The 24947-nt window shown below is 36.0% G+C and overlaps 1 protein-coding gene across 4 annotated transcripts in view; it reads left to right on the forward strand.

Annotated features, from left to right (window-relative positions):
* Positions 1-17642, forward strand: part of Pcdh7 (protocadherin 7) — a 452776-nt gene extending 435134 nt beyond the window's left edge. For 3 of the 4 annotated variants that reach the window (XM_055623861.1, XM_055623862.1, XM_055623863.1), the window contains exon 3: positions 13420-17642. In XM_055623861.1, coding sequence (XP_055479836.1) covers positions 13420-13796 — 377 coding nt within the window. In that variant the 3' untranslated portion in view covers positions 13797-17642. The remainder of the gene's footprint in view (positions 1-13419) is intronic. The other variant, XM_055623864.1, reaches the window with a different exon arrangement.
* The last annotated feature ends 7305 nt before the right edge of the window (positions 17643-24947 follow it).

The raw sequence follows: 24947 nt of genomic DNA on the forward strand, positions 1-24947 counted from the left end.
TCTCTCTCTCTCTCTCTCTCTCTCTCTCTCTCTCTTTGTGTGTGTGTGTGTGTATTATACAGAGGATGAAACCTAGGTTTGTATAGGCTAAGAAAGTGTTTTACAATTGATCTACACACCTAGGTCTTGAAAATATATAAATGACAGAAAAAAGAAACTTTGGGCTATTCTATTTTGATTTATATCCATAAATTCATATAGGAATCAACTATATACATATATACATATTGGTACACACATAAATATTTGAAGTAAAATCAATACAAAACAGCATAAACTTTATGTAAAGCTAGTTATTATTTCAGTGGATTTAAACTCAGCACCCTATGGGTTATGATGTTCAATTTGTAAACCACAGATCTAAAATCTGTCCATGACCCATCAAGTTTTTCCCACAGAACAAGCACAATTTATCAAAAGAAATAAGGATGGTGCATTGCTCATAAAATATAGTGTTAAGATGCAAAAACAAAAATTTTTAACTTCATAGTAAATTCAGTTTCCCTTTTTTATCTTAGAAGAAACTCACTATTGTCAATCAGAAATCTTGATGACACTGAGATAGCTACTGAGGTATTAGCAGCTGTAAGCTACTGAACAAATCAGTCCATGTAATTAGGCTCCTGTTGTACCCCTACAGCTGCCACTGGTAGGCCTCTGCCCCTTGGCTGAGCAGCAAAAGATGAGCTGCACCGTTTAAAATAACATCTGTTGGAGCTTCACGCCAACTTTGTTACTCTTTCAGAAAAGGAAACTCAACCAGGGAAATTATGTATAGGACAGACCCTGGAAGAGGTTTTTTTATTTTATTTATTTATTTTTATTAATTACCGTTTATTCCCTTTGTATCCCAGCTGTAGCCTCCTCCCTCATCCCCTCACAATCTCACCCTCCCTCCCTCATCTCCTCCTATGCCCCTCTCCCAGTCCCTGATAGGGGAGGTCCTCCTCCCTTTCCATTTGACCCTAGCCTAGCAGGCCTCATCAAGACTGGCTGCATTGTCTTCCTCTGTGGCCTGCTAAGGATGCACCCCCCTCAGGGGAGGTTTTTAAGTGTGATTGAGTAGGAAGAGTTCACCCAAGTCTTCATTCTAAGAAGCACGAACCACCTCAACTTCAGAATGTAGCCAATGTCACTACACTGAGAAAGTGCCTGTGCCATGATGACAGTCCTCCCTGTGACCCTCCTGAAGACATATTACTTATAAACCATCTCCCTTCCATGACATTCATGTTTTACTAGGTGCCTGCTATGTATATGTAACTAGCCTGGCGCTACAGCATCCAAGGTGCAGAGTTCCCAAGTCCCCTTTCCCACAGAGACCTCTACTTTACATAGTACATCACATGGATATTGGTAGATTTCAGCACACTGTGTTAGTGATATGATGGAGACAGAGGACAAAAATTTTAAAAAAAGTTAGCATTGAAATTGGTGAGCCAGAACCCATCTCCAAGGAAATACCTTGGAAATGTACTTTAATGCTTCATGAGAGACAAATATGAGTTAAGAAATGAAGAAACACACCAATGCCATTCAGTTATGAAGGAACACAGGTTTTATAGAAATTACATTATTGGATGTCCTTGTTGCAGTGGCAAATGGGAACACAAATTTAAGAGAAAAGATTAAGAATATAAGGAAGTTAGCACCTAGATACAGTAGGGCCATCTATGCTGAGTCTGGAACTTATAATGAAGTTTACTGAAGAAGTGTTAAAAGTAGAAAGAGACATACTTTAATTGTTATTCTTAAATGATCCCAGAGTCACACAAGTTCTAAAAATGTCACAAGTACTAGACCTGCCTTTCTACAGCTTAGAGTCAATGTGATTTTTATTTTCTAATTTTGAGATTCATGCTACCCTATTTTAGAATGGCTTAGTTATAACTGTTAAGAAGCCCAGAGACAAATCTAACTAAAGTGTTGCTAAGGACTCCTTCAAGGTTACCCTTGAAATGTTAGTTACTAGTGTTTTATTCAACAGAATGAAATTGGACTATGCTAATTGATCCTTGAGAAATAATACAGATTACTAGGTATCATCATAAAGTTGAAGGTTTTGAGGGTCTTAACTAGATACTCAACATTTAAGGTCACATGATTCAACAATTGTATAACAGAAGTCATTTTTTCCCTTCTATATTGCTGACTAGATGAAATATGAACAATCTAACAAGAGAAATAATAGGAATATGTACAGGGTTCCAGCTGCCATTGCAAAAATTACCACAAACTCTGGGTCTCAAAACAGTGGAAATCCATTCTGTTAGAATTAAATAGGTTCGCAGTCTTACACAAATGTTAGAAAGCTGAAATTCACTTTCCTTTCTGTGGACTCAAAGAAACTCTTTCTGTGCCTTTGTTAGTTCCTAGAACATTTCCATGTTGCTTGGTTTGTAGTCGTCGCTCCCCTCTTCTGTGAAAGCAGCATCAGGTGGAACCCTTTCCATAGCGTTTTAGTCTGACCTTGACATTTCTTTTGTCTTCCACTTCTTCTCCACGGCCCCCATGGTTTCACTCTGAGTGCTTAGATAATCCAATATAATTTCCCATCTTGTATCCTCTCTACTAACAGTTTTAAGATTTTTGAAAACCTTCTTTCACATTCATTATGTTACCTGACCTATTCATAGGTTCCAAGGATCTCGGTATCAACATTTTCGAATGGGAGAACTCTTGCTAATCCAGAGAGATTGCTAAAAGATGTGTTCACTGGATTTTGCACTAAAATCACATAGCTTAGCAGGGTGTGCTGCAGACACTAGAGTGTGCCCAGAGCTGGCTCCTTATTCTTCTACTTTTTATTTTATTATATTTTTTTTAGGACATGCAGAAGGTGCAGCAGTGCAAGTCTTTAACACTCTCAAAAGAAATAGGTAATAAATAAAACATTTCAATGAGAAACAAAAAATCAATGGAGCAAACTAATCCAGAGCTGTTTCATTGATTTCTGCCCCTTCCTTTAGCTGCTCGTTGAGTTTTGTTAGCTGGTCAGTGGAGGTCATGTCCTCCCTTTCGCCTTTATTTCCTTGCTGTACATGCTAGCTCTTCAGCATTCTTGGTCCTAATATGATTGCCGTTTGTAGTGTCAACCAATCAACCTATTGACCAGAGTCAGGAGGCATCGTTCTAAGTGTTTAGAAATTCTCCCCATGAATGGTTTTCCAGGGCCTACCAAATGTCTCAGAACTCCAACAGTACTTTGGAACTCAATGTTTACTGGAAATCTTTCTCAATGGCTAAAATCTCTGTCTTCCTTTTCAATCACAATCACTAATGGAATCACTCACTAGCTTGTTTTTACAAGAGAATTTCTATCCAGACAAGCTTTTCTGTGTGTTTTGTGAAACAGTCCAATTAATAACCCAAAGCAAAGAGAGTGAGAGTATGCATAGAAAATGCACATAACAATTAGAATAATTTCATAGTTTTTTTGAAAATGAGAATGAATCAGGATCATGAATTTTGCTTCTTTAAAAATTATATTATTGACTAAGTTTAAATTGCTATGATTTCCTTTGTCCTAAACCAATCTTGCTACATTATGGTTCTACTCTATACATAACCTTTACTATGATCCATTTTAGACTTTTGCAAAAAAAAAAAAAAAAAAAAAAAAAAAAAAAAAATTGTAGAAAAAAAAAGCAAGGAAACATCTTTAATGCTATTGGCATCACTCTTCCTCTCAACACAACCTGTAACACCTAATAGACTTGATTCAATATTTAAAAAAGTCACATTTATTCGGTGTCTATATATTTATAGAAGTTCAGATTGCAGGAGCTATTGTCTGACTTCTGACTTGCAAAGACAATGTTTTTCCATGATGAAGGGAACATATACAAAAAACTAATGTTTACCACATGAAACCTTTTAGTTTTCTTTTGCATACCTTTACAACACAATATAATAATACAATATAATAAATATAGTAATCTAATACATTGTATTCTTTGGGGAGCAAAATAAGATCCTCATTTACTTTAAGCGTGGAACCAGAAGATATTCTTTCTAAATTTTATTTTTATTTTTTTACAATTTATTCATTTTATATCCCGATTATAGCCCCTCCCTTATCTTCTCCAGGCTGCACCCTTACTTCCTCTTCCTCCCTATCTCCTTTTCCAAGTCTACTAACAGGGAGAGTCCTCCTCCCCTGCCATCTGACCGTAGCTTATCAAGTCTCAGCAGGACTACCTCAATTCTCTTCCTCTGTAGTCTGACAAGGCCAAATCACCAGGGGGAAATGATCAAAGATCAGGAAATCAAGTTCATGACAGAAGGGTCCCCTGCTCCCCTTACTGAGGAACCTACATGAATACTGAGCAGCCTATAGGCTATATCTGTGTAGGAGGTCTAGATGTTCCTAAACAGAAGAACGGATACAGAAATCATGGCACATTTACACAATGGAATACTACTCAGCTATTAAAAATAAAGAAGTCATGAAATTTGCAAGCAAATGAATGAAATTATAAAAGATTACGTATAAGTGGATATTAGCCATATAATATAGGATAACCATATTAAAATCTACAGACTTAAAGAAGCTAAACAACTAGGAGGACTCTAGGGAGGATGTTTAAATCTCATTTAGTATGGCAAACAGGATATACAACAGAAGGGTGGAAAAGGGGGAACAGGACAGGAGCCTACCATTGTGGTCCTCTGAAAGGCTCCATCCAACAGGGGATTAAAGCAGATGCTGAGATTCACAATCAAATTTTGGGCAGAGCGCAGGGAGTCTTATGGAAGAAGGAGAGGACAGAAAGACATAAGCGGGGCAAGAATCCACAAGGAGACCAACAAAGCAAAAAAACTCTGGGTCTAGGGGATTCTGCAGACACTGATGAACCAACCAAGGACAATGTATGGAGAGGACCCAAAGGCATTCTCACAGCAAAAGAGTCTCTATGTGCAATCTATATTGTTGGGTTTATATTCTATAGCTTTCTCACCAGCGATAAACAATTGACTAAGCCATCAGGATATAGAACTAATGAAAAAAATGATTATTCCAGAAATGATGATAACCCTTTTGCCTTAAAACTCAGAGATTGCAGGTCATTAGTATAAAATAAATTGTTACTTACAAATCTTTTAGTACCACCCAAATCATATTTCCAGCAAATCCATTATAATGTAGTCATAAAATTATATAAAAAACTATTACCTTTTAAAATTTTTATCTAGTCATTTCTGGTTTTGTTTAAAGTTCCATTATGAACTAGAATGTATTTTAATTTCCTGGTATAAGTGACTTGAACTCAAGATCCTGATTGTAAGCAAATGAATAATTTTGATTTTTAATGAAAAGAAAAAGTTTTCAGTCCAGTAAATACATTCTTTAGCATTAATTTTCTGTTAAAATAAAAACTCACAAATATTATAATGAGTCTTTTAGACCCGGGCATTTAAATAAATTATCCTAAAATATAAACGTAATGAATCCTTTTTGTTGTAGTTCTAAATACATTTCATGTTTTGTGGTTTCTAAATGTCTCTTTACAGTTACCACATATAATTTTCATTATTTTTGAGACAAGGTTCTAAATTGTTAGGGTTTTCTTAACATTCCATTCTAATTCGAGTGTGTGTGACTAAGTGTGAAAATGTACCTTCTTTCTCCCACCTACTATGATGTGGGAAATAAAATAATGCTATAACTCATGTGTTCTGAGCTCCAGCAACATATTATTCAAAATTATTTACATCTATATCTGCATGTATGAAAGAATGGAAAACTATATTTATAACAGATGAAGTCCAAGATCCCTTAAGTAAATTAATTTCAGTATGAACACACCAAAGAGATTAGAAAGAAAATCACAAGAGTGGTGATTATTAGAATGGGAATACGCACAAACACACAAACACACACACACACACACACACACACACACACACACATAAAATGATGGCCCCAAACTGGGTCTATTCTCATTGAGATAAGGAAGTGGGAACTAGGGAAATAAATGGGTTTTGAAACTTCAACTTATCTGTAGAACTTCTATCATTTCCTTACTGTCTGCTTGATACATGACACTCCATTACCTCTGATTTGGCCTGGATGAAGAGAAGCATCAAAAAAAAAAAAAAAAAAAGCCATATTTATTGTTCATTGACTGATCGTGCCCAGTGCCCAGGCTGTCACCGTAAAGATTTGTGCTGCCATGATGTTTTCATGTGCCAACCAGCAGATCCACACTCCTGTTGTTTCAGCAAGAATGCCTGAGATGAGTGTGCATTATGAAGGCTGTGTCGAGTGATGCCACGTTCAGAATGACAGTGGTCTACACCTTGGGGCAGTAAGTGCTTCTTGCAATGCATTCAATTGCCATTTAACTGAGTTTGGCCTGAGGTATGAAGAAAAGTTGCTGATGCTTTCAAACACATTTAGACACTGTAAAATTGTCTAGACATGTCAGCAGTGAAGGAAAACACTCCAAGGTATAACACAATAGATTTCTGTAATTAAAGCAGCCGAGTTTACAACGCTTTATAAGGGAGCCCTTTGTTTGAACTTCTTAATTAAATGTGATTGTATCTCTAAACATTTTCTTTGAAAATGTTGTACTTGAGGTAATACTGGCCAGATTTTATCTATGAAGGAGACATGAGTGAAGTAGAAAGCCTTACTTGCAGACCTCAGCCTGTCATTTGGGAGCAGTTAATATATCATGGGCATGATGGTTCATCTGTTGTTCGTTTATGTGATATCGAGCACCCCCGCCCCCAGCCCACCCTCCCACCACTAATCAAACAAGTCAGGGATTCAAACAGCACACACTTACTGCTTCTCCTGGTTGAGGTTTACATCTTGGTTCTCCTAATTGTTTTTTCTTGCATCTCTGTTAGCTAAACTCATCCCCATCACTGACGAGGGGTAAATTTATTGACTTTGCTTGGGCAGCCAGATCTCCTTCTCCAGTGGCAATCATCTTTAGAGAGGATAAACTCAAATATCCCTTCCAATGATGTCCCCAAAGGCTACTAGGTCTCTTGAAGTCCAGGTTGGGGACAGCAGATCATCTTTCTGCAATATTCTAGTTTTCAGCTCCACCCTAGTCTCAAGTGATTACAATAAAAGCTTTACCTTTGTATTAGGAAGTATCATGAGACAACTTAAAGGGGTATATGCACAGAGATTAGAGTACTAGATGCCCTTTAAGTCTCATTTGACCTAATTACATACATACACTAGGAAGTTTGCAGAAGTTTGATATCAAGAGTACATTGTATTTTAAGTATTTGTCCTGTTTTCATTGTCTCGGACATGATTTTAACCTCTGATTCATAGATTAGCTGCTAATTGGACAAATTTTTAAGTTGGTGATGATCCCTTTTGTTCTTTACAGGCTTACAAAGATAGCCAGCTTTTTTTTCTGACATCTCTTTTCTTTTATTATTATTTACATTTTGTCAACTCTGTATCCCAGCTGTATCCTGTTCCCTTATTCCCTCCCAATCCCACCCTCCCTCCCTCATCTCATCCCTACCCCTTTCTAAGTCCACTGATTGGGGAGGACCTTCTCCCCTTTCATCTGATCCTGTTTTATCAGGTGTCTTCAGGACTGGCTGCAAAACTCTCCTCTGTGGCCTACCAAGACTGCTCCTCCTTTGGGGGGTGGGGAGGTCAAAGAGCCTGCCAATGAGTTCCTGTCAGAAATAGTCCCTGTTCCCCTTACTATGGGAAACCAATTGGTTACTGAGGTACCACGGGCTTCATCCGAGCAGAGGTTCTAGGTTATATCCATACATGGACCTTGGTTGGAGTGTGTCTCAGAAAAGACCACTGTGCCTAGAAATATTTGGTTCTTGTGGAGTTCCTATCCTTTCCACGTCATACTAACTCCTCCTTCTTTCATATGTTTCCCTGCACTCTGCCGAAGGTTTGGTTATGAGTCTTAGTATCTGCTTTGATACACTGATAGCCAGCCTTTTAGCAACCCAGTAGTGCGAGAAGTTCAAAAGGCAGTGACAACCATTGAAGTTGTTCAGTTTGAGTTACAAAGATAGCTCAGCTTAACTATTTTTATGTATGTTTTTTACATCCATGGTGCATAATGAATCAAACTTCAGAAAACAATTTGTAAGAGTTGATTCTCATGTGGGTCCTACGGAAGAACTATGATTGTCAAGCTTAGTAACACCTGCCTTTACCTGGTAAGCCATTTTACCGACATCACTTCTTTAAATAACTGAGCATAGTATAAGGCTTTCTAAACACCAACTTTCAATAAAAATTTAAGGTGCTTTTAGAAAAAAAAAAACTCAACACTTCTAACATCTCGAACTCAGTAAAATATTTTCAAAATAGACAAAAGAAGAATAGGTGTAACAAATACTTTCTCTGGAAAAAAATAAAACACATTTTCCACTCATAGAATTTTGTAAAGAATATACAGTTAGTTTATTTTAAAGGTCAAAGTAGAGGATTGTCATGGATGTTTAATCTTCAAAACACTGAGGAACAATCTATTTATCTCATGAGGTGTGCAGATTAAGTAATTTGTAAATACAATGAATAAATGATGCAAATAGCCTAAAAATAAAGCCTCCCCAGAAGTATTTCAAAGCACAAGAAAACATCTGCATGGTTTCTTGGGTGACGAGTAAGAACAGGAGATCATCAGTTTGAGTCAAAGGCTTGGAATGCAGTTGCCAGGATTCTGGCAAGAAGCATTACCACATTAGAGAACCCTTCCTCTTAAAAAAACTGTCTTCAATTGTGCCAAAGGGTTCTCTGTTCTCACTAGAACTGTAAGGAAACTGTAACTGTAACTGTAAGGAAAAGCTTTTGGAGACACAACATGTCTCTGTGAATCTGAGCTTTCCTTGTTTCTAAAGATTCTGCATATTATCTGTCTTTCTTTTTAATTTGGTTGCTTTTGTTTTTGTTTTTCAAGACAGAATTTCTCTGTGTAACAGTACTGACTATTCTGAAACTCATTTTGTATACCAGGCTGACCTTGAACTCACAGAAATCTGCCTGCCTCTGTCTGCTGACTTCTGAGATTAAAAGCATGTACCACCCATTCCTGTTTTTTTTTACATTATTATAATTATTATTATTAAAATATTACATCATTTCTTCTCTTCACTTCCCGCAGTTCTTCCTATGCATGTCATTATTCTCTCTCAAATACATGTTCTCTATTTTATTAATTCTTGTTACATATATATGTATATCTATCTCTATATCTCTATATTTGTGTGTGTGTGTGTGTGCTCAGTCTGTATAATGTTACGGGTGCGTATATGATTTCAGGGCTGACCAACAGTATTTTGTAAACAATTTGGAGGTTCTTCCGTAGAAGGAAGTGTAGTTCTCCTGTTCTCAGCATAAATTACCTCTAGTTTTTTTTTTTTTTTTTTTTTTTTTTGTCTAGATTGAGGTCACCTGAGATTCCCCCTTTCATGTTAGCATCTCCATTGGTTTCTGTCATTCTTGCAGAGTTCATTTCTGCAGCACCTTGAAGCTTCTGCCTACAATCCATACATTCTGCTTCCCTAGTAAGAATTAAAACCTTTTTAGAGATAGAACTGGACTTTTTAAAGTAGTAAATGATTTTTCTCCTACTTTCAGAGATGTACAAGGTTTTTGTTGTTGTTGCTGTTTCTTTTTCCTTTTCTTTTACATTTTTTTTTTCAATTAAGCCAGTGTTTTTTCTAGGCATTAAGAGAGTCAGTTTTCCATGCTGTTTAGACATTTTCCATGCTGTTAGACATTTAGATTCTGTCTTTTTCTTGGGTGTTTGGGTAACTTTAATTGACCTTGAAGTAACTCTACAACTATATTTCAGAAAGGAGTAATGTGGTGTAATGGAAAATCCTAAGGTCAATGTCAAAACAAGCTTTGACCTCAGCCTCCCATACACTTGACCCTCCCTTCATCTGTCCTCCTTAGTCTTCACTTGAAGGTATAAAGAAATGGATAGACTGGAGGTCTTTCATATATTCTAAACCATTCTAGAATTCCTTGCTATTATAATGCCTGTACCTGTGCTCTAGAGCAGGAGGTTAATTTTATGTCTAAGAAAGGACTTTAGCTCACCAAACCAATGTAATATTTCTAGTAAATTGCATAATTCCTTTAAAAATGGAGAGTTATACATGTAATGTTAAGCAGGAAAGGATCTTCTGAACACAATTTCTACATCATCTATTCTTAATATTTGATAAGCATTGTGGTTTGGGAAAGCAGGACAGATTAATAGATAAAGGCACCTGCCACCAAGTCTGAAGCCCTGAGTTTGGTTTCTGGGATCCACATCAGGGAGGGAGAGTTTCTCACTCCTGTGTTGTCCTCTGATATGATCGTGCAGTCCATAGTTTGTGCACATGTGCACATATAAATACTCAATAAATGAGTAAATATAGGAAAAAAGAGTTGAGAGAATATAAAAATTCAAAAGACCTTCATACAGCTGTGCTATCATTGAAATCACTTTTAGAGCATATTTTATTTCCAAATAGAAAAAAAAATCATGTTTCTATTAATATGCTCTATGCCAACAAGATTTGTATTTGTGTTTTCCATCTTCTCACTGTTCAAAATAATGGGTATAATACTGCAGCAAAGATATAATTACTTTCCTAGATGTTAAAAGAAAAACCACATTCCTTAAAGACTAGAAGGAATTAACGGTTACAGAAAGATTAAGTCTTCATAATCTTACACAGGATATTTAAAAGTCTATCTTTTTATGGAGGAAAGAATTATTATCAGTGAGCTTCAGTGTTCCCATATAACATATAAATAATAGTAATAAAAATAAAGTAATATATGCATAATTAAAATAAGAAAAACATACACTCTCAGAGACCTATTATTCTGCTCATTAGTTCCCTTAATAAATTGCATCATAATACAAATTGATGTGTTAATCATTGGTATTGCTTTTGAAGATTTATTTCAGTCACCAGGATGGGAAGTTTTGATTGCTCCTGATGACTCCCTTATAGTCGTTCTTGATTATTTTCTAAACTTGATGACAAACACTGCAATATGTCTCAGCCAATTAGACTTGTCGAATTCCACTGTGGTCCCCAATCAGGTGCTTGACTTTGGAAGTGACAGGAGGTCCTTATTAAAAACCATGCCTTTTGGATAGAGCTATGGCAGCTTGTAAATAGATCATGGGAAAAAAAAGATCCAATGACTTTCATTAGATGTCTTAAGAGAAAAGCATTTTTACTATGAAATACGGTAGACTAGGAAGTAAAGACAAGGGGAGAGAGTTAATCCTTCAGATGTAGCTAATGAGATAATGAGTCAAATTTAAATGAACACATTCCTTATGAGCTATGTGTAGTTCTTACTCAATTTTCAAAAAATGGTAGGAAAAGCTGTTTAATCATAATCATAGCTGGTTTATCTGATCAAACAAGAGGAAAACCAGAGCAACAATCTTAAACTAGAAATACAGATTCCAGCAAGACAGGTTGCTCTAGAAGTTATTGTATAAGTAAACAAACAAGTTGAAATGGTGGAAAATAATTCTGGGTCATTTCTTTAGAGAATGACCACCTCCTTCATGAACACATCTCCTGCTTCAGTAACTAGATTCTCATTTAACTGTATGTGCTGGATAAGTACTGTACAGAGAACACGTGAGTTGAATTTCTTAAGGATGTGAGAAAAATAACTGCTTAAAGAGAGAAAAATAGAACTGATCTTACATCCCACATTTTCAAAGTTATTTTTTTTTAATTCAAAGTATGGATGTCAGTCAAGAGAGGCTATAGTCTCACAGATTTAATATTTTTGTTTAAGTCAAATAGATTACAAAATATTTTAAAAGAGAAAATATTTGCATTTTTTAAGGAATGATGCAGTAAAAGGACTCAGCATTAAAAACACAGTGTAAATGTGTGTGTGGGGGGTGGTGCCTGCATGTATGTTTGTGTTTACTTGTGTGCCTACTATACATGGAGGCCAGAAGAAGGCATCAGATGCCCTAAAACTGGAAGTATAGTTGTTTGTGTGCCACTCCATGGATAGTAGAAACAGAACCCCAGTCCCAACAGTGCTCTTAACTGCTGAGCAATCTCTCTAGACTTCCCCCATTATCCTACTTTCATTTGATTATTTTAGTTAAAGGATTTGTCCGTCTAGAATCAAACAGTAGTGTGAAAACCTGCAATGAATAATTAAGTACTCTAGTAATCCATCCATAAAGAAAAAATAAACAAATGATTAAAGAGTGTTTATTTATGACACCTACCAAAATAAAAATTAAACAGTACTGGAACTTTAACTTTCTCATTTTAAATCTAAACCATTTGAGATTATGCAAATACAACTCACTATTTACAAGTGGACATGTGGGAGTCAGAATTGGTTTATTTTTAAGCCCCAACTTGTAATAATTTGATACTCATATAATTATTGGAGTAAATGTTTTTATGACTAACAAATTAAAGTATGAAGCACATAAATAAAACCCTACAGGTATTGTCTTAGAATCTGTTGTGGTAGAGCATTTTTTTTCTCTTTATTTTTCTCTAAAAACTAGTAGATGCAGGTAAATAAATTTTTAATTTTAAGAAAGTATATAATCACATATCATTATTTTATTTATGCAGACTAGTGATTCTTGACGGCAATATTTAATCTCAAGCCCTAAGAACCCTGTGGAAATGACTTAGCTTGTTGGAAATGGAGTACATTTCCCATGCCTTTGATAAACAACGTTAATTAGAAACATACGCTCTCCCATCAATCATTTCAGAACTGAGCCACACTTACTCAATACATTCTATATCAGATTTGCATTCAGGGAGCACATTTGTAAATGTACTTCTGTGTAACACACAGGCACTGTCCTACCCCACACATCAGGTCATCTGTCACAGTGTTAGAGGATGAAGAGAGCGCGGGGTGGGACGTGAGGTGCTATTGCTAATGTGCTTAGATTCTTAACCTGCTTGTACGTGGCTTTTGCACTCCATACAAGTTAATGTGCTGTCAGTTTAGGCTCCACTCCGCAGTCACCCTTGTGTCTTAGAATGTATTTTAATATAAGGTTCTGCCTATTTGCATATTCTGTGAATAATGCGCAGTGAACGAAATAAAATTTCCCAACCACACTATTTATGGGATAACTTTCATATACAGAAATTTATCTTTTTGGATTTAATAATTTTTCTTGATTATAAGGAAAACTCATGTACACTGAAGTGTACATACTCACTTAACACCAGAGACCATCTGTATGTCTCTGCAATGCACCAGACGAATACATAACTGGCTAGTTTACACACTTAAATTATCATTTTAATCTTCTGTTGTTTCTGTGTTTACCATGCATTGCAGTAAGTACTGTTCTGTGGCGTGATCAGCAGTAGGTTAATATGTATCAGGAATGCCTGTTGATGCATGTCTAACACTGATGACTTCTTGAATTTCAGATTCAAGGCCTCTTCCGGATGTAGCGCTGACTGGCAAGTGTACCCGTGAGTGTGATGAGTATGGCCACTCAGACTCCTGCTGGATGCCAGTCCGTACTTCTCCAGAGAGGAAGAAGAGCCAGCCCAAACTCTCCACTTTCATGCCTGTGGATGAACGAGGAAGCCAGGAAAGGCTGGCCAATGGCGATGCTGCCATCATGGGTGACCGCAACAGAAACCTCCTGAACAAAAAGTTGACCTCATCCTATGAGACCTTCAGTGCAGCTAGTTTCAGCAAAACTGAGGAAGCCAACCCTGAGGATATTCCTTTAACAAAAACAGGGGAATATAAGCCATCTCCTGTCAACACTCTCACTAGAAGAGAAGTTTACCTGTAGGTTGTCAAGGAGCAACAGCAAAGTTCTTTTCATGTGTGAGGAGAGTTAGGGGCAAGAACATTACAAAGTAAAACCATTTAATCACAAAGAGGGGGCTACCAAAGAGACAAAGCTTTGCCTGCCACTTCCGCCTCCAAATCAGGCCTTTAGTGATACTGTTTGCCTGATGAGTGTACAAAGTAGAATCCATTCTCGTCACTTGCATGTCTATACCCTTCACTGATCTCCAACACCCACTCTTTCCCTACCCCTCCTCAAACCCAAACAACAACAACAACAAAAAGATGGTTGCAAGTTCTTTTCATGGTAACAAATCTAATTAGCAGAACACAACACACTCTCATTATCCCTAATCTGAAGCATGATTTTGGTCACTTTGATTTGTTTGAGTGTCATCTGGCTGGTTAATAAAAGTAGGATGGGTTAAAATATACTTCAGACATGCTATCAATGGTTTATTATTGTTAAAGTCAGCCCTTTAAATTGTTAAAAATCCCACTTTAATGGTACAGTCCTTCTAGGAGGACTCTTTGAAAAAGTAATTTAGTAAGACAACAGCTTTCATATTCTAACAAAAAGCTAGGAGCAAATTAAAACTCAGTAGGAGAATGCAGTCCCCAGCTGCCATATGTTGTTATTTTCAGGTTAAAGGCATCAACATTCACAGAATTTACTCCATACATTCACAGAATATACTCTCCCAATCTTGACAAATCAATTACAGGAATTATGACTTGTAAAAATATGTTTTCGAATAGAATCCCTCATGAATGAACTTGAACTATTATGTCATTATGAGGCCAAAGATGACATGGCAGATCAGGGATATAGTGAAATGGATTTGGTCTTCACATGGAAATCCACTAAACAGCAGAAGCAACCGAACCTGTGTGTACACAGAAATTCTTAGATGCTACTTTGTTTTATATTAACTCTTTCTCCAGAAAACAGTCTTCTTTTAAAATAAATTTTAGTTGAATGCTCAGAAAGTGAAAGAACTAATTGACCATGTTTAGTATTATAATAGGCAACAGATCAAAGCCCAGGCCTAGTCTCATGTGTTACTGTCAGGGAATATTCTACTTTTTAAAGTCATAGTGAGGCATAGTGAGATACAAAAAGACACACTGGATTATGATTTTGTGAAGTCTCCAATGGTCATTTCAGGATCCCAGATGTTCTTGATGATTTTATTTTCATTTTTAATTATAATTGCGTTTTTAATCTGGTCAGAACACAAGTGCATTAATTTCAAATTCTGTGCAATACAGAAATACACTGAGATTCACAACATTTAAACAGCATAACACTTTAATTGACTTGTCATTAATGTGATTTGAATGTTATTCAATGTGTGTCTTAAACGATCCTGAAACATAAAAGTGTCTTGAGTTTGTACAATAATATTTCTCACAGCATATGCATATCAAAGGTGGAAACTATATAGATTTTTCAAGGGATACAGAATATGCAGATTTTTTATTGCTTTGCTCTATGCAAGATGATTTAAGAAACCAGAAATTTGAGCTGGGACATTCAGAAGAAAGTGACAATCCATGGACAGAACAGGGGATGACAGGTCAGTAGAGCAAATGTTCTCATCGCTGAATGTTGCTTATTTGGTTGAGGCCTAGCCTTGATGGCTTTTAAACAAAATGTAAAGACACTGTAGTTTTGGATAGTTTCATGCTTTGCAGAATTTCTTAGACTATAAGGTGAAGAAACCTAGAATATAGGTTGATAATTCACTGTAGGTCATCAAACTACTTATCTTTGAGGGACATTTCTCTGGTAAATCTTTTAGGATCATTTCCTTATGCTATTTCTTAAGTGGAATTTTCATTTTGATGTTAGTTTAAGTGTAATAGGTAGAATGAAAAGATGCAATTGATATAAAAACATTGGACTAAAATGTCAATAATTGAACATGCTTATGTTTGGTTATTATTTACACTACGGAAAGATGAAATTCTAGAACTTTGTTAGGAAACTGCATTCAAGCAGTTCTGCCTTGTATAATCTGTAAGTACCTATTAAGACAAAATACTTCTAAAGATACTTATGAAAATGTATACATATTTTTCTTGCACGTTACAAAGGAAATAATTGCATAACACTGACGTTCAACACTTTTTTATATGCATATTTTCTTTCTTTCATGGAACACTTGAAGCCACTAGATAGCTCATTTCACTCTTAAAATCCTTTGGTTGTCTGTAAAGCTAATACAGGTCACACTGGACCTACAGGTTTATTCAATCCACATTCCACGCTGATGTTTGCACCTCATGCCAGGTGGCCATGTCATCGTCATTCAATGTGTGAACCTCTCTTTAGAACTAAAATGGATGTGAAAGAATAAAATTCAGTGTACTGTAAGTATTCAAAGTAATTCTAGTAGAATTAGTTATCATAACATGTTTATAATATAATGAGCTGGCATGACACAGAAATATATTTTGTGTTTGTATGACTTTTATTTTGAATAGGTTAAATCTGGTGCCACTCCATATAGAGTGCTTTTGAAAAAAATAATAAAAACAAAAAAAATAAATAAATGAGTGAATGCAAAATAAGCAACTGTGCCTTTTATACCTCTTGTTATGGTAAACAAACAAACAAACAAATGGTTGTTGGGTTTGGATAATGAGGGGAAATGGGCTATTCCCAACTTTTTGATCCTGTATATTTATCCATGTTTATTTTCTGAGAATAAATAATATATTAAAACTTTGCCTTCTGACAAACTCAGATAATGGACCAGTCTTAAATATTCTTCATTCATAAGGTAAGATTCAGGCATTAATATGGGCTGCTTAAATCTCTCTGGATGGTGAAATCATTGGATATAGAATCACACAGAGAAATATTATCAGGGGTGAAGTCAGTTCATTTTGAAAGTTCTAATATTGATTTAGAAGGTTTTTTTTTTTTTTTCATTTTGTTAGATGGTCTTTCATTTTTGGTTATACAGTAGATAAACTCTCCTTGTTTTCTGTAACACAAGACTCCCAAGTGGACTTCTGCATGATAATACATTAGTACACATCTACAAATTGAGGAACTATAAAAATGAATGTGTATTTAAATGTCTGTAACATCTGTTTAAAATCGACTGCTCTGTCTGAATCTCCAGATGCGATTGCTGTCTGATTTTTCTGACTGGCCTATTGTCTGAGTTTCGGAAAACAAAGGAGGCATTATTTTTATGAGAGGAAGAACTGACATGGTGTAGAGGACGGACGTCTGCCTGAAAGGCTACCCTGGGAGGCCGAGTTAGAGGAAAGTACAAAATGAAACACACAGGCCAGAGAGAAGCTGCCAGGAATCAAACAGCCATCTTAAAACAGTTGTGAGGAATCTTAAGGCCTATGACATTTCAAACGGCAGGTTATAGCAGCAGTAAATAAAAAAAACTGCATCCTTAAACCACTAAAGGAGCAAAGTTCATCAGGGATACGGTGAAGCCTGTTTGCTGTGACCCAGGCTGGGTGAGCGCGACATCGGGAAGCGGCATCATTCCTTCAGCTACTACCTAGGGTTTACTTTCAGACAACTTTTCCTACGTTTTCAAGCACTTGCATTCCGTGTGGTACGATCTGTTTGTAATGTTAATCACTGACTATTGTTCTGCTACTTGGATGTTGATAGTGAAGCAGAGAACAATTAATCATCATTGACTATGTCACTATGCACGCGACTTTGCTAAACATGGCGAAATGTGTTAAACACTCGTCCAACTATTTATGAAATACTTTGCATAATTTAATTTGCTTTTGTACAGTTTTATGTAAATAAATTGCTTGTCATTTTTGTCTTTACAAATTAAAATATAACATGATCAAATGGTTTCGCACTTGCAGTTGTCCTTCTCTGCTGATGATTCTGTTTTGACTGGAAGAAGGTGAATGAATGCCTGTATCATTGTGATGTAATATGGATGGCTTTTGGCTAGGTAAAGGTTAAAGCAAGGCAGATCATGGGAAGGAAATTGGGAGTTTAGGCTGAACCATGTGTTAGATCTTTGCAGGGGTGACAGAGGAAAACAAACCCTGAAGAGAAGAGAATGAAAACTCAGTTCAGATTGACATTGTCGACCTGGATCAAATGTTTTAGAGGCTCGAATTCCAAGTTATTAGTTCCCAGCACATTTAAACACTGTATAATTCATCCCTGGTGCACAAGGAAGCATAATTACACCAAAACTCAACTCAGGGTACACGGCGTTTCTTCCAAGTAGATGGATTCAAGAGATAGGCTACTGTACCAACATTCAGACCTAAGGAAGGGTCCACCCTGGTTTAGGTCGTACTGCCGACATAGAGCTCATTTAGGCTATTAACACCTCTGGTCCTGGTGGTAGGAGCTTGATATGGCCTGGCCCAACAGGTGACCCACCCAATTTTCCACTTTCTGGATGGAAAACAGGTTTAAAGTTCATTCCTTTGAGGGGACAATCTTATGTGCTTAACATTCCTGGTTTTCCCTGGAGATCTGGGGCCACAAGGACCTTAGTGCTCCCGTCATGAGTGTAAGTGGCATACTATGTTTCTTGATAGTAGACTGGAACTTGTATTCTTTAATCATCAAGATGTTTCTGGGGCAGTGGCAAAGATAGTCTTAAAGTGTATACTACACACACAAAAATATTTTTTTCAACAAAAATTTTTTAATAAGATTTTTCCCTTCTTTGGTACATAAAAAAAATTCACACTTCAGATCAAATTAATTCCAAGTTAGAATGTCCCTTTAACAAGATTATTAACACCATCTTTTAATTGTTGTTTTGTGATCTGGGGAATCAAACTTAGGACTCAATACATTATGTTATTCTAACGAATACATTCTCAGCCCACCAAATTATTGTGTTTACTCTGAGTTAAAGACAACTAGAAAAGTGCTGCAAACCGAAAATATATATTATGTGAAATATAGGAAAAATAATTTGAAAATAAAAATAAAATATGTACATTAGCTCTTTCTTGTTTGGTTGGCTATTCTCTGCCCTTTATACATCTTTAAATCATTATTTTTCTCTGTTTTAATGTTTCTATTTGCACTTATTAGATCACGTCCTTAAGTAAAAGAATACTACCATTCTCATGAAGTTGGTATTTGTACAAACAACTGACCTCTATAATCCCAGATCATGACCTTTCTTCCAGCTTCAACACTTGAAAGAATATTTTCTGTGTATAATGATATATTGCATTGGAGGTTTATACCATTTTGTGAAAGTATGAAGAGTTACCTGGAAAGGATTCCTCACCTTGAATTTGTCTGTCTTGCTCTGCCTGCTTTGAAAAACTCAACTTTCTCTTTTCTTTTTTTAAGCAAGAGTATATATACTTTTTCAAGTCAATGATATCCTTGTAAATTGACTTTTATTGGTAATTTTCTTTCTCTAATGAAGGAAATGTATGATGAGGAAATTTACTTCAGGATATAATGAGAGAGGCAGTGACATGCCCATCCATTTGTCTCTCTAATAGTAGAAAAAATATCAATGCACCGTATGAAAACAAAACACCATGTATTCAAACACTCATTTTAGTATTTAAAAAGTTTCTGTATTACTTTACCATGAAGCCATAGGCTCATGATAAAGATATTTTAAAACAAAGCAAACTCACAACCCTCAGGCATGTAAAGATAGCAAAGTGCTTCAGAAAGTATGTGAACACCTAGTAGGTCAGCACAAGAACTATTGGGCCAGAAGAGATGGCTGAGTAGTTATGGCCTCTTACAGCCTTGGCAGAGAACTAGAGTTAGGGTACCAGCATATGTTCGTACTGCAGGATTCTTCTTCATAAACATCAGCACACATATGGAAGACACATCAACACATACAGTTAAGTAAAAATAGATGTAAAGAGAGAAAAGAAAAGCTGCATCTTGGGTGTTGATCCTAGGGCTAAGAGTAGATTTACCACAGCCATCTTGAAATTTAGCACAGAGATGTACTTATATGTGTTTATGTTCATAAGTACAGATTACAGTTTTTGTAGGATTTATCTAAAAGTTTTCAAACACTTGGACTAGATACAGTGAGGTGGCTTTTATGGGCATTAAATACTTTTAAAATTGTGATAAAAATTTTAACACATATTTCTGCCAATATTGATATCTATCCATTTAAAGACTCATGTACCTATCAAAATACTTTTGCCTCATTTCTTACGCTGAGTGGAAAACTAAACAGTTCATTTCCCTAAATAGAATAGTTTTGGAAATGACAGGAATTTGGGAAGTGAGATACTCAGTATGCAGATGGCCGGAAAATTACTTTTACTGGACATTGCTCAACACACCTGGGCAGTAGTAACTTGCCTCAAATTTATGACACCAAACTGAATATAAAATTAAATTTATCACATAGTTTTAGGGACTTAAATTTGTTTATCATTATTATTACTGTTATGAATTATTTTGAGCAAGCTGATTTCACAGAGAAGTCATCTGTTGAGTTTTTGCCTTCTTTTCCTAGTGGCCCTCTGACCCCCACTTCCTGTATTCTCATCCTAATATTATCTCTACACTTGAGCAGTTGTTTGCTGTGGGGTTGGTTTGTTTGTTTTTGATTGGTTTGTTTGTTTATTTATTTATTTTGTTTCTTCATTGGCAAACCTAGTTTGTTTGGTTTTTTTAAGTTACTGAAATAATGTTAGCTGCTAACCCAGCACCAGATGATTTACACCCCAATCCACTTTATTTTCAAAGAAATTCACAACATCAACTCTTTGAGCTCCAAGAAGGAGCTTGAATAGTGGCTAATCTTGCATTTTTTCATTTTCTCTTATCTTTATCCCCTGCTTCAATAATTGTTTATAAACTTCCTGACAGGTGATTAAGTAAGATAATATGAATTTTGTAATTCATATTAAGAAATAAGAAAAAAAGTAAGAGTATTGAAACAGCTAGATATATGCTTTTCCTTAACCCTAACTTTGTTTTTTCCTGTTGTGTTTATTTGTTAAACCAAAATTTTATTCTGGGTTGCATTTCTCATGACTCACACAGAAATAACCTTAATTCCTTATTGAGCCTCCTGAGGGAAGATATAGAAAGAGACTGGTTAATTGTTCATAAATGTAAAACTTTGCATCACATATTTTCAGATGATGCTGGACAAATATTATGCTATACTTGTGATTTTCAGTGCTATTTTTCCATTAAAAGTTATGACTCAAATTATTAATTAAGAGAAAGGTCAAAAAATATGAACGAGGTCCACAGAGTAATGCTAGATATATAATCATGAAGATTACAATGGGATTTGAAAAATAAGTGTTAATTAATATGACTTTTTAAAAATAGTCCACTACAGAAAGAACGATATACAAAAATTTTAGAGAGAAATAAAAATAAAACACTTTATTTTGGCAATTTATTTGAAAGTGCATTACAGTCCTGAAGACTTGGTAAAACGTGAAATAACTATAACTAGATAAGACTGTGTCAGTAGATTCTTTCTACAGATTTACAGGGAACATTTTATTGCAGCTTTATGGGTTGATATAAAAATTTGACCACATATTTAAGCCCTTTTCTAGTACATTTATGTAAAGGAAGTGGGGGTGAAAATATTAAAAATAAGCAAGAAAGTAAAGCCACTAGCTAAATTATTTATTTAGAGTTTTAACACCTAGCATATATACAAATTCTTTCACACAGCCTCTAGTACAGCTGTAAAACTACCGTAGTATTGCTTTTTTCTTTTCTTTTAATTTTGAATTTTTATTTATTTATTATTTATTACAATTTATTCAGTTTATATCCTAGCTGTGGCCCCTTCCCTCGTCTCCTCCCAATCCCACCCTCAATCCCTCTTCTCCCCCTATACCTCTCCTCTAGTCCACTGATAGGGGAGGTCCTGCTCCCCTTCTATCTGACCGTAGCCTGTCAGGTCTCATGCTCAATCCTCATTCAGAAGGGCAAATGAGATAGGCATCAGAAGCAGGAGAAGACATGGAACAGGACAGGATCTTACACAGAGGACCTCTGAAAGACTCTACTGATCGAGGTATCAAAGCAGAGGCTGAGACTCACAGCCAAACACTGGGCAGAGTGCAAAGAATATTATGAAAGAACAGGGAGATAGAAAGACCTGGAGGCGACAAGAGTTACAAAAGGAGACCAACAAAACAAAACAAAACAAAACAAAACTGGCCCCTGGGGGCCCTGCAGAGACTGATATTCCAACCAATGACCATGCGTGGAGATAACCTAGAACCCCTATGGCCCATAAACTCAGTCACCAGGTGGGTGACCTAGTAAGAGGAGCAGGGCTGTCTCCTGCATGAACTCAGTGGCAGGGGAGCAGCCCTGCCAGGCCACAGAGAAAGACAAGGCAGCCAGTTCTTTTTAAACTAAAGTTCCCAGGGAAACAGTAGGTGGTATTACTGAGGAATGGACCATCCTCAATGGCCTCTAAGTCTACTAATCTTTGTAACATTACCAACCTTTCCATTTAAATGATATGAATACCCAGGTTGCAAGGTTACTCTTTCCTTTTCCTTTCCCAAGCTACATAAACACCTACCTTTCTATCACAGAAGGTGGACTCTGTGAGAGATACATGTTCAGATACACGAGCATCTGAATTCCTATAGCCATTAGACTGCTACTTCTGCCCCAAGTAAGTAAGAATGGACGTGCCCATTTAGCTTCAGAAATAGATTTTATTTTTCCAGAGATTTAAAACCATTAAGCCTGTTTCTACTGAATACCATGGATCCAGTAAAAAGGAAAAAGTAGCTGTTTACAATTACAACAGGAAAGCCCACAGTAAGGGATCACATCATAAGCCAGGTAAGTTCTAGTTTTTTTCTCAAAGTTGTGCGTAACCAATATGCTATGTATTAATAAATAATAATTTAAAATATTCAAAAATACCCCCCATATTGGTGTCAGCAGGTTGAATATACTCAAATGAATAGGAGAATTATTTCAATTATAAAACACTGGATTATTTCATCTCATAATGTACCTATAAGACATTATATTAAAAACAGAGAACACAAAAACATACACAAACAAAAAATACAGGTTATCAATCTCTTGAGATATTGAATGTTAACTTTATATCAAGATGATATGATAGATTCTGAGACTGTCACTTTAAACTAGGACAAAAGGAATAATGCACATACAAAACATGCTTATGAGCACCCATTAAAATATTTATTTAAATATGAGAGGACAATATATAATCATAAAAATTGGTAACACTTATTAAACTAAAAAGAGGGTTTCACGCATGTAGAAAATGTGTGGGGGTGTTCTGATAACCTGCATTAGTTAGCTTCATCATTGCTGTGGGCTTAGTTTTAGAAGCTGAAGCCCATATTTGGTCTGACACATGGTGAGGCAGTAAATAAGCTGCTTGTTTCATCAAGTAAAGGAAGCAGAGAGAAAGAGGGTGTGGAAAGGGTTTGGGGACAAAGATAAATTTCCTGGCTATTCAGAGAGCGACCTAATAGCTCAACATCCTAAAATTTCAACAACTGTGAGTAACTCTACTAGACTTTGAATTTCCTCAATGAATTAACCAAGTAAGTGAGAGCCTTCATGATCCAATCACTTCCACACGGTTATCAGTGGGCAACCAAGACCTTAAATATGAGTTTCCAGAAACAATTTTGGTGCAAAGGTGTGCAAACTGGTTTATTTTCTATTTGAAGTCTCCAGTGCAACTATTTCTGCAGCCTCAATCTGGAAATACTGAAAACTTTAATTTGTTTGTAGTTAGGAATAGTGGATTTTAATAAGCATTTATAAATAAACTCCACAAAACACAGCTATACAATTGATGTCTCTTCTAGGATACAGCTGCCATCCTCATTAAGCAAAATAAACTGGGGGAATAACTGAAGAAAATAAAATATAAATTCTTTAGTTGCATGGGAAGGGCTAATGTCATTAATTTGTGAAGGAGTGAGAATAAAGAGAATGCTGTCATAGTTAAAATGTTTTCATATTGGCAAGGAGATTGTGCATAAGATGAACTGCATGGCTCACACCACAAGAAGCTCAGCATCTCTGGTGCTGTGTTTGCTGGCTGCACTTGCACTGTGCCCAAGCTAGGGCGATTACTGGAATGTATAAAGCAATGTTTACCGTACTACTTGTTGACTTTTTGCTTAAATTGCTAAGAATACTCCAGATATCTTTTGGCTGATTCCCTCTGCTTTTTATTGGATAAAAACAACCTAAATGGTGATTTAAATTTTCCTCTGCTTAGAATTTATATGCGCTTCATAGACAACATTTTATTATCCCTGCGTTTATCAGCTCCGAGTCATCAGAGAAACATTCCCACTTGACTATAAATGAAAGTCATATGATTATAATAATATTGTCACAGGTTGAAATGTAATCTTCACTCTTTTGTAATCAAGCCCAAGTCGGATGCATCATCTTGGTGCTTCAACTAAGATGCAGGCTCCAATCTATATTTTGACTCTTCAGGAAGGGTAACACGATATGTAAACAGAAGAATATAGTCAGGCTTAATTTAAACCTGTGATACAATATAAAAGGAGACTCAGGACAGGGAATGGGAGCCAAATTACCTGAAGCTAATTTGGAAATAGCATTTGCGTTGCTGGCTTTCATCATACCTCTTAGAAAGAAGCGTATGATCTCTGTACTGTTAGTTCCCCACATCACAGGCAAAGAATTTACATAACTAGTCATTCTTCCAAACAGATTTAAATGACTAACATCACGTAGAATTCATTTATTTCACTCAACAACTGTGATCATCCATATAGAAAAAATGAGATGATACTTTTAATGCCAATTTTATTTATCTGATAGACTGGATTTAATTGTAATAGATACGGAGACTATTTATAACTGCGTGAGACATAGCATAATTTGTAGGCTAAGAATGAAATTAGAAGGCATACTGCACAAAGTTAGATCTTAAAAATACAGCCTCATTTCTTAGTCTTCTCCAGCTCTGTAGGAAAATTTGTCTGCTAGAACTGCAGTTCTGGCCTTAAAAGGAGCTTCCCCTTATTAACAAAACTGTAAAAATTATCTAATTTAGAAAAAATAAAATTCTGAAGCCATACTATATCTTCAGTTAATGGGCTCTTAAATCCTTTTCTTTTAAATCATTTTATTTGGGCATTTCCTCATGAA

The sequence above is a fragment of the Psammomys obesus genome, unplaced genomic scaffold, assembly GCF_907164565.1.
Source record: "Psammomys obesus unplaced genomic scaffold, mPsaObe1.curated_primary_1811, whole genome shotgun sequence".
Classification (NCBI taxonomy): Eukaryota; Metazoa; Chordata; class Mammalia; order Rodentia; family Muridae; genus Psammomys; species Psammomys obesus.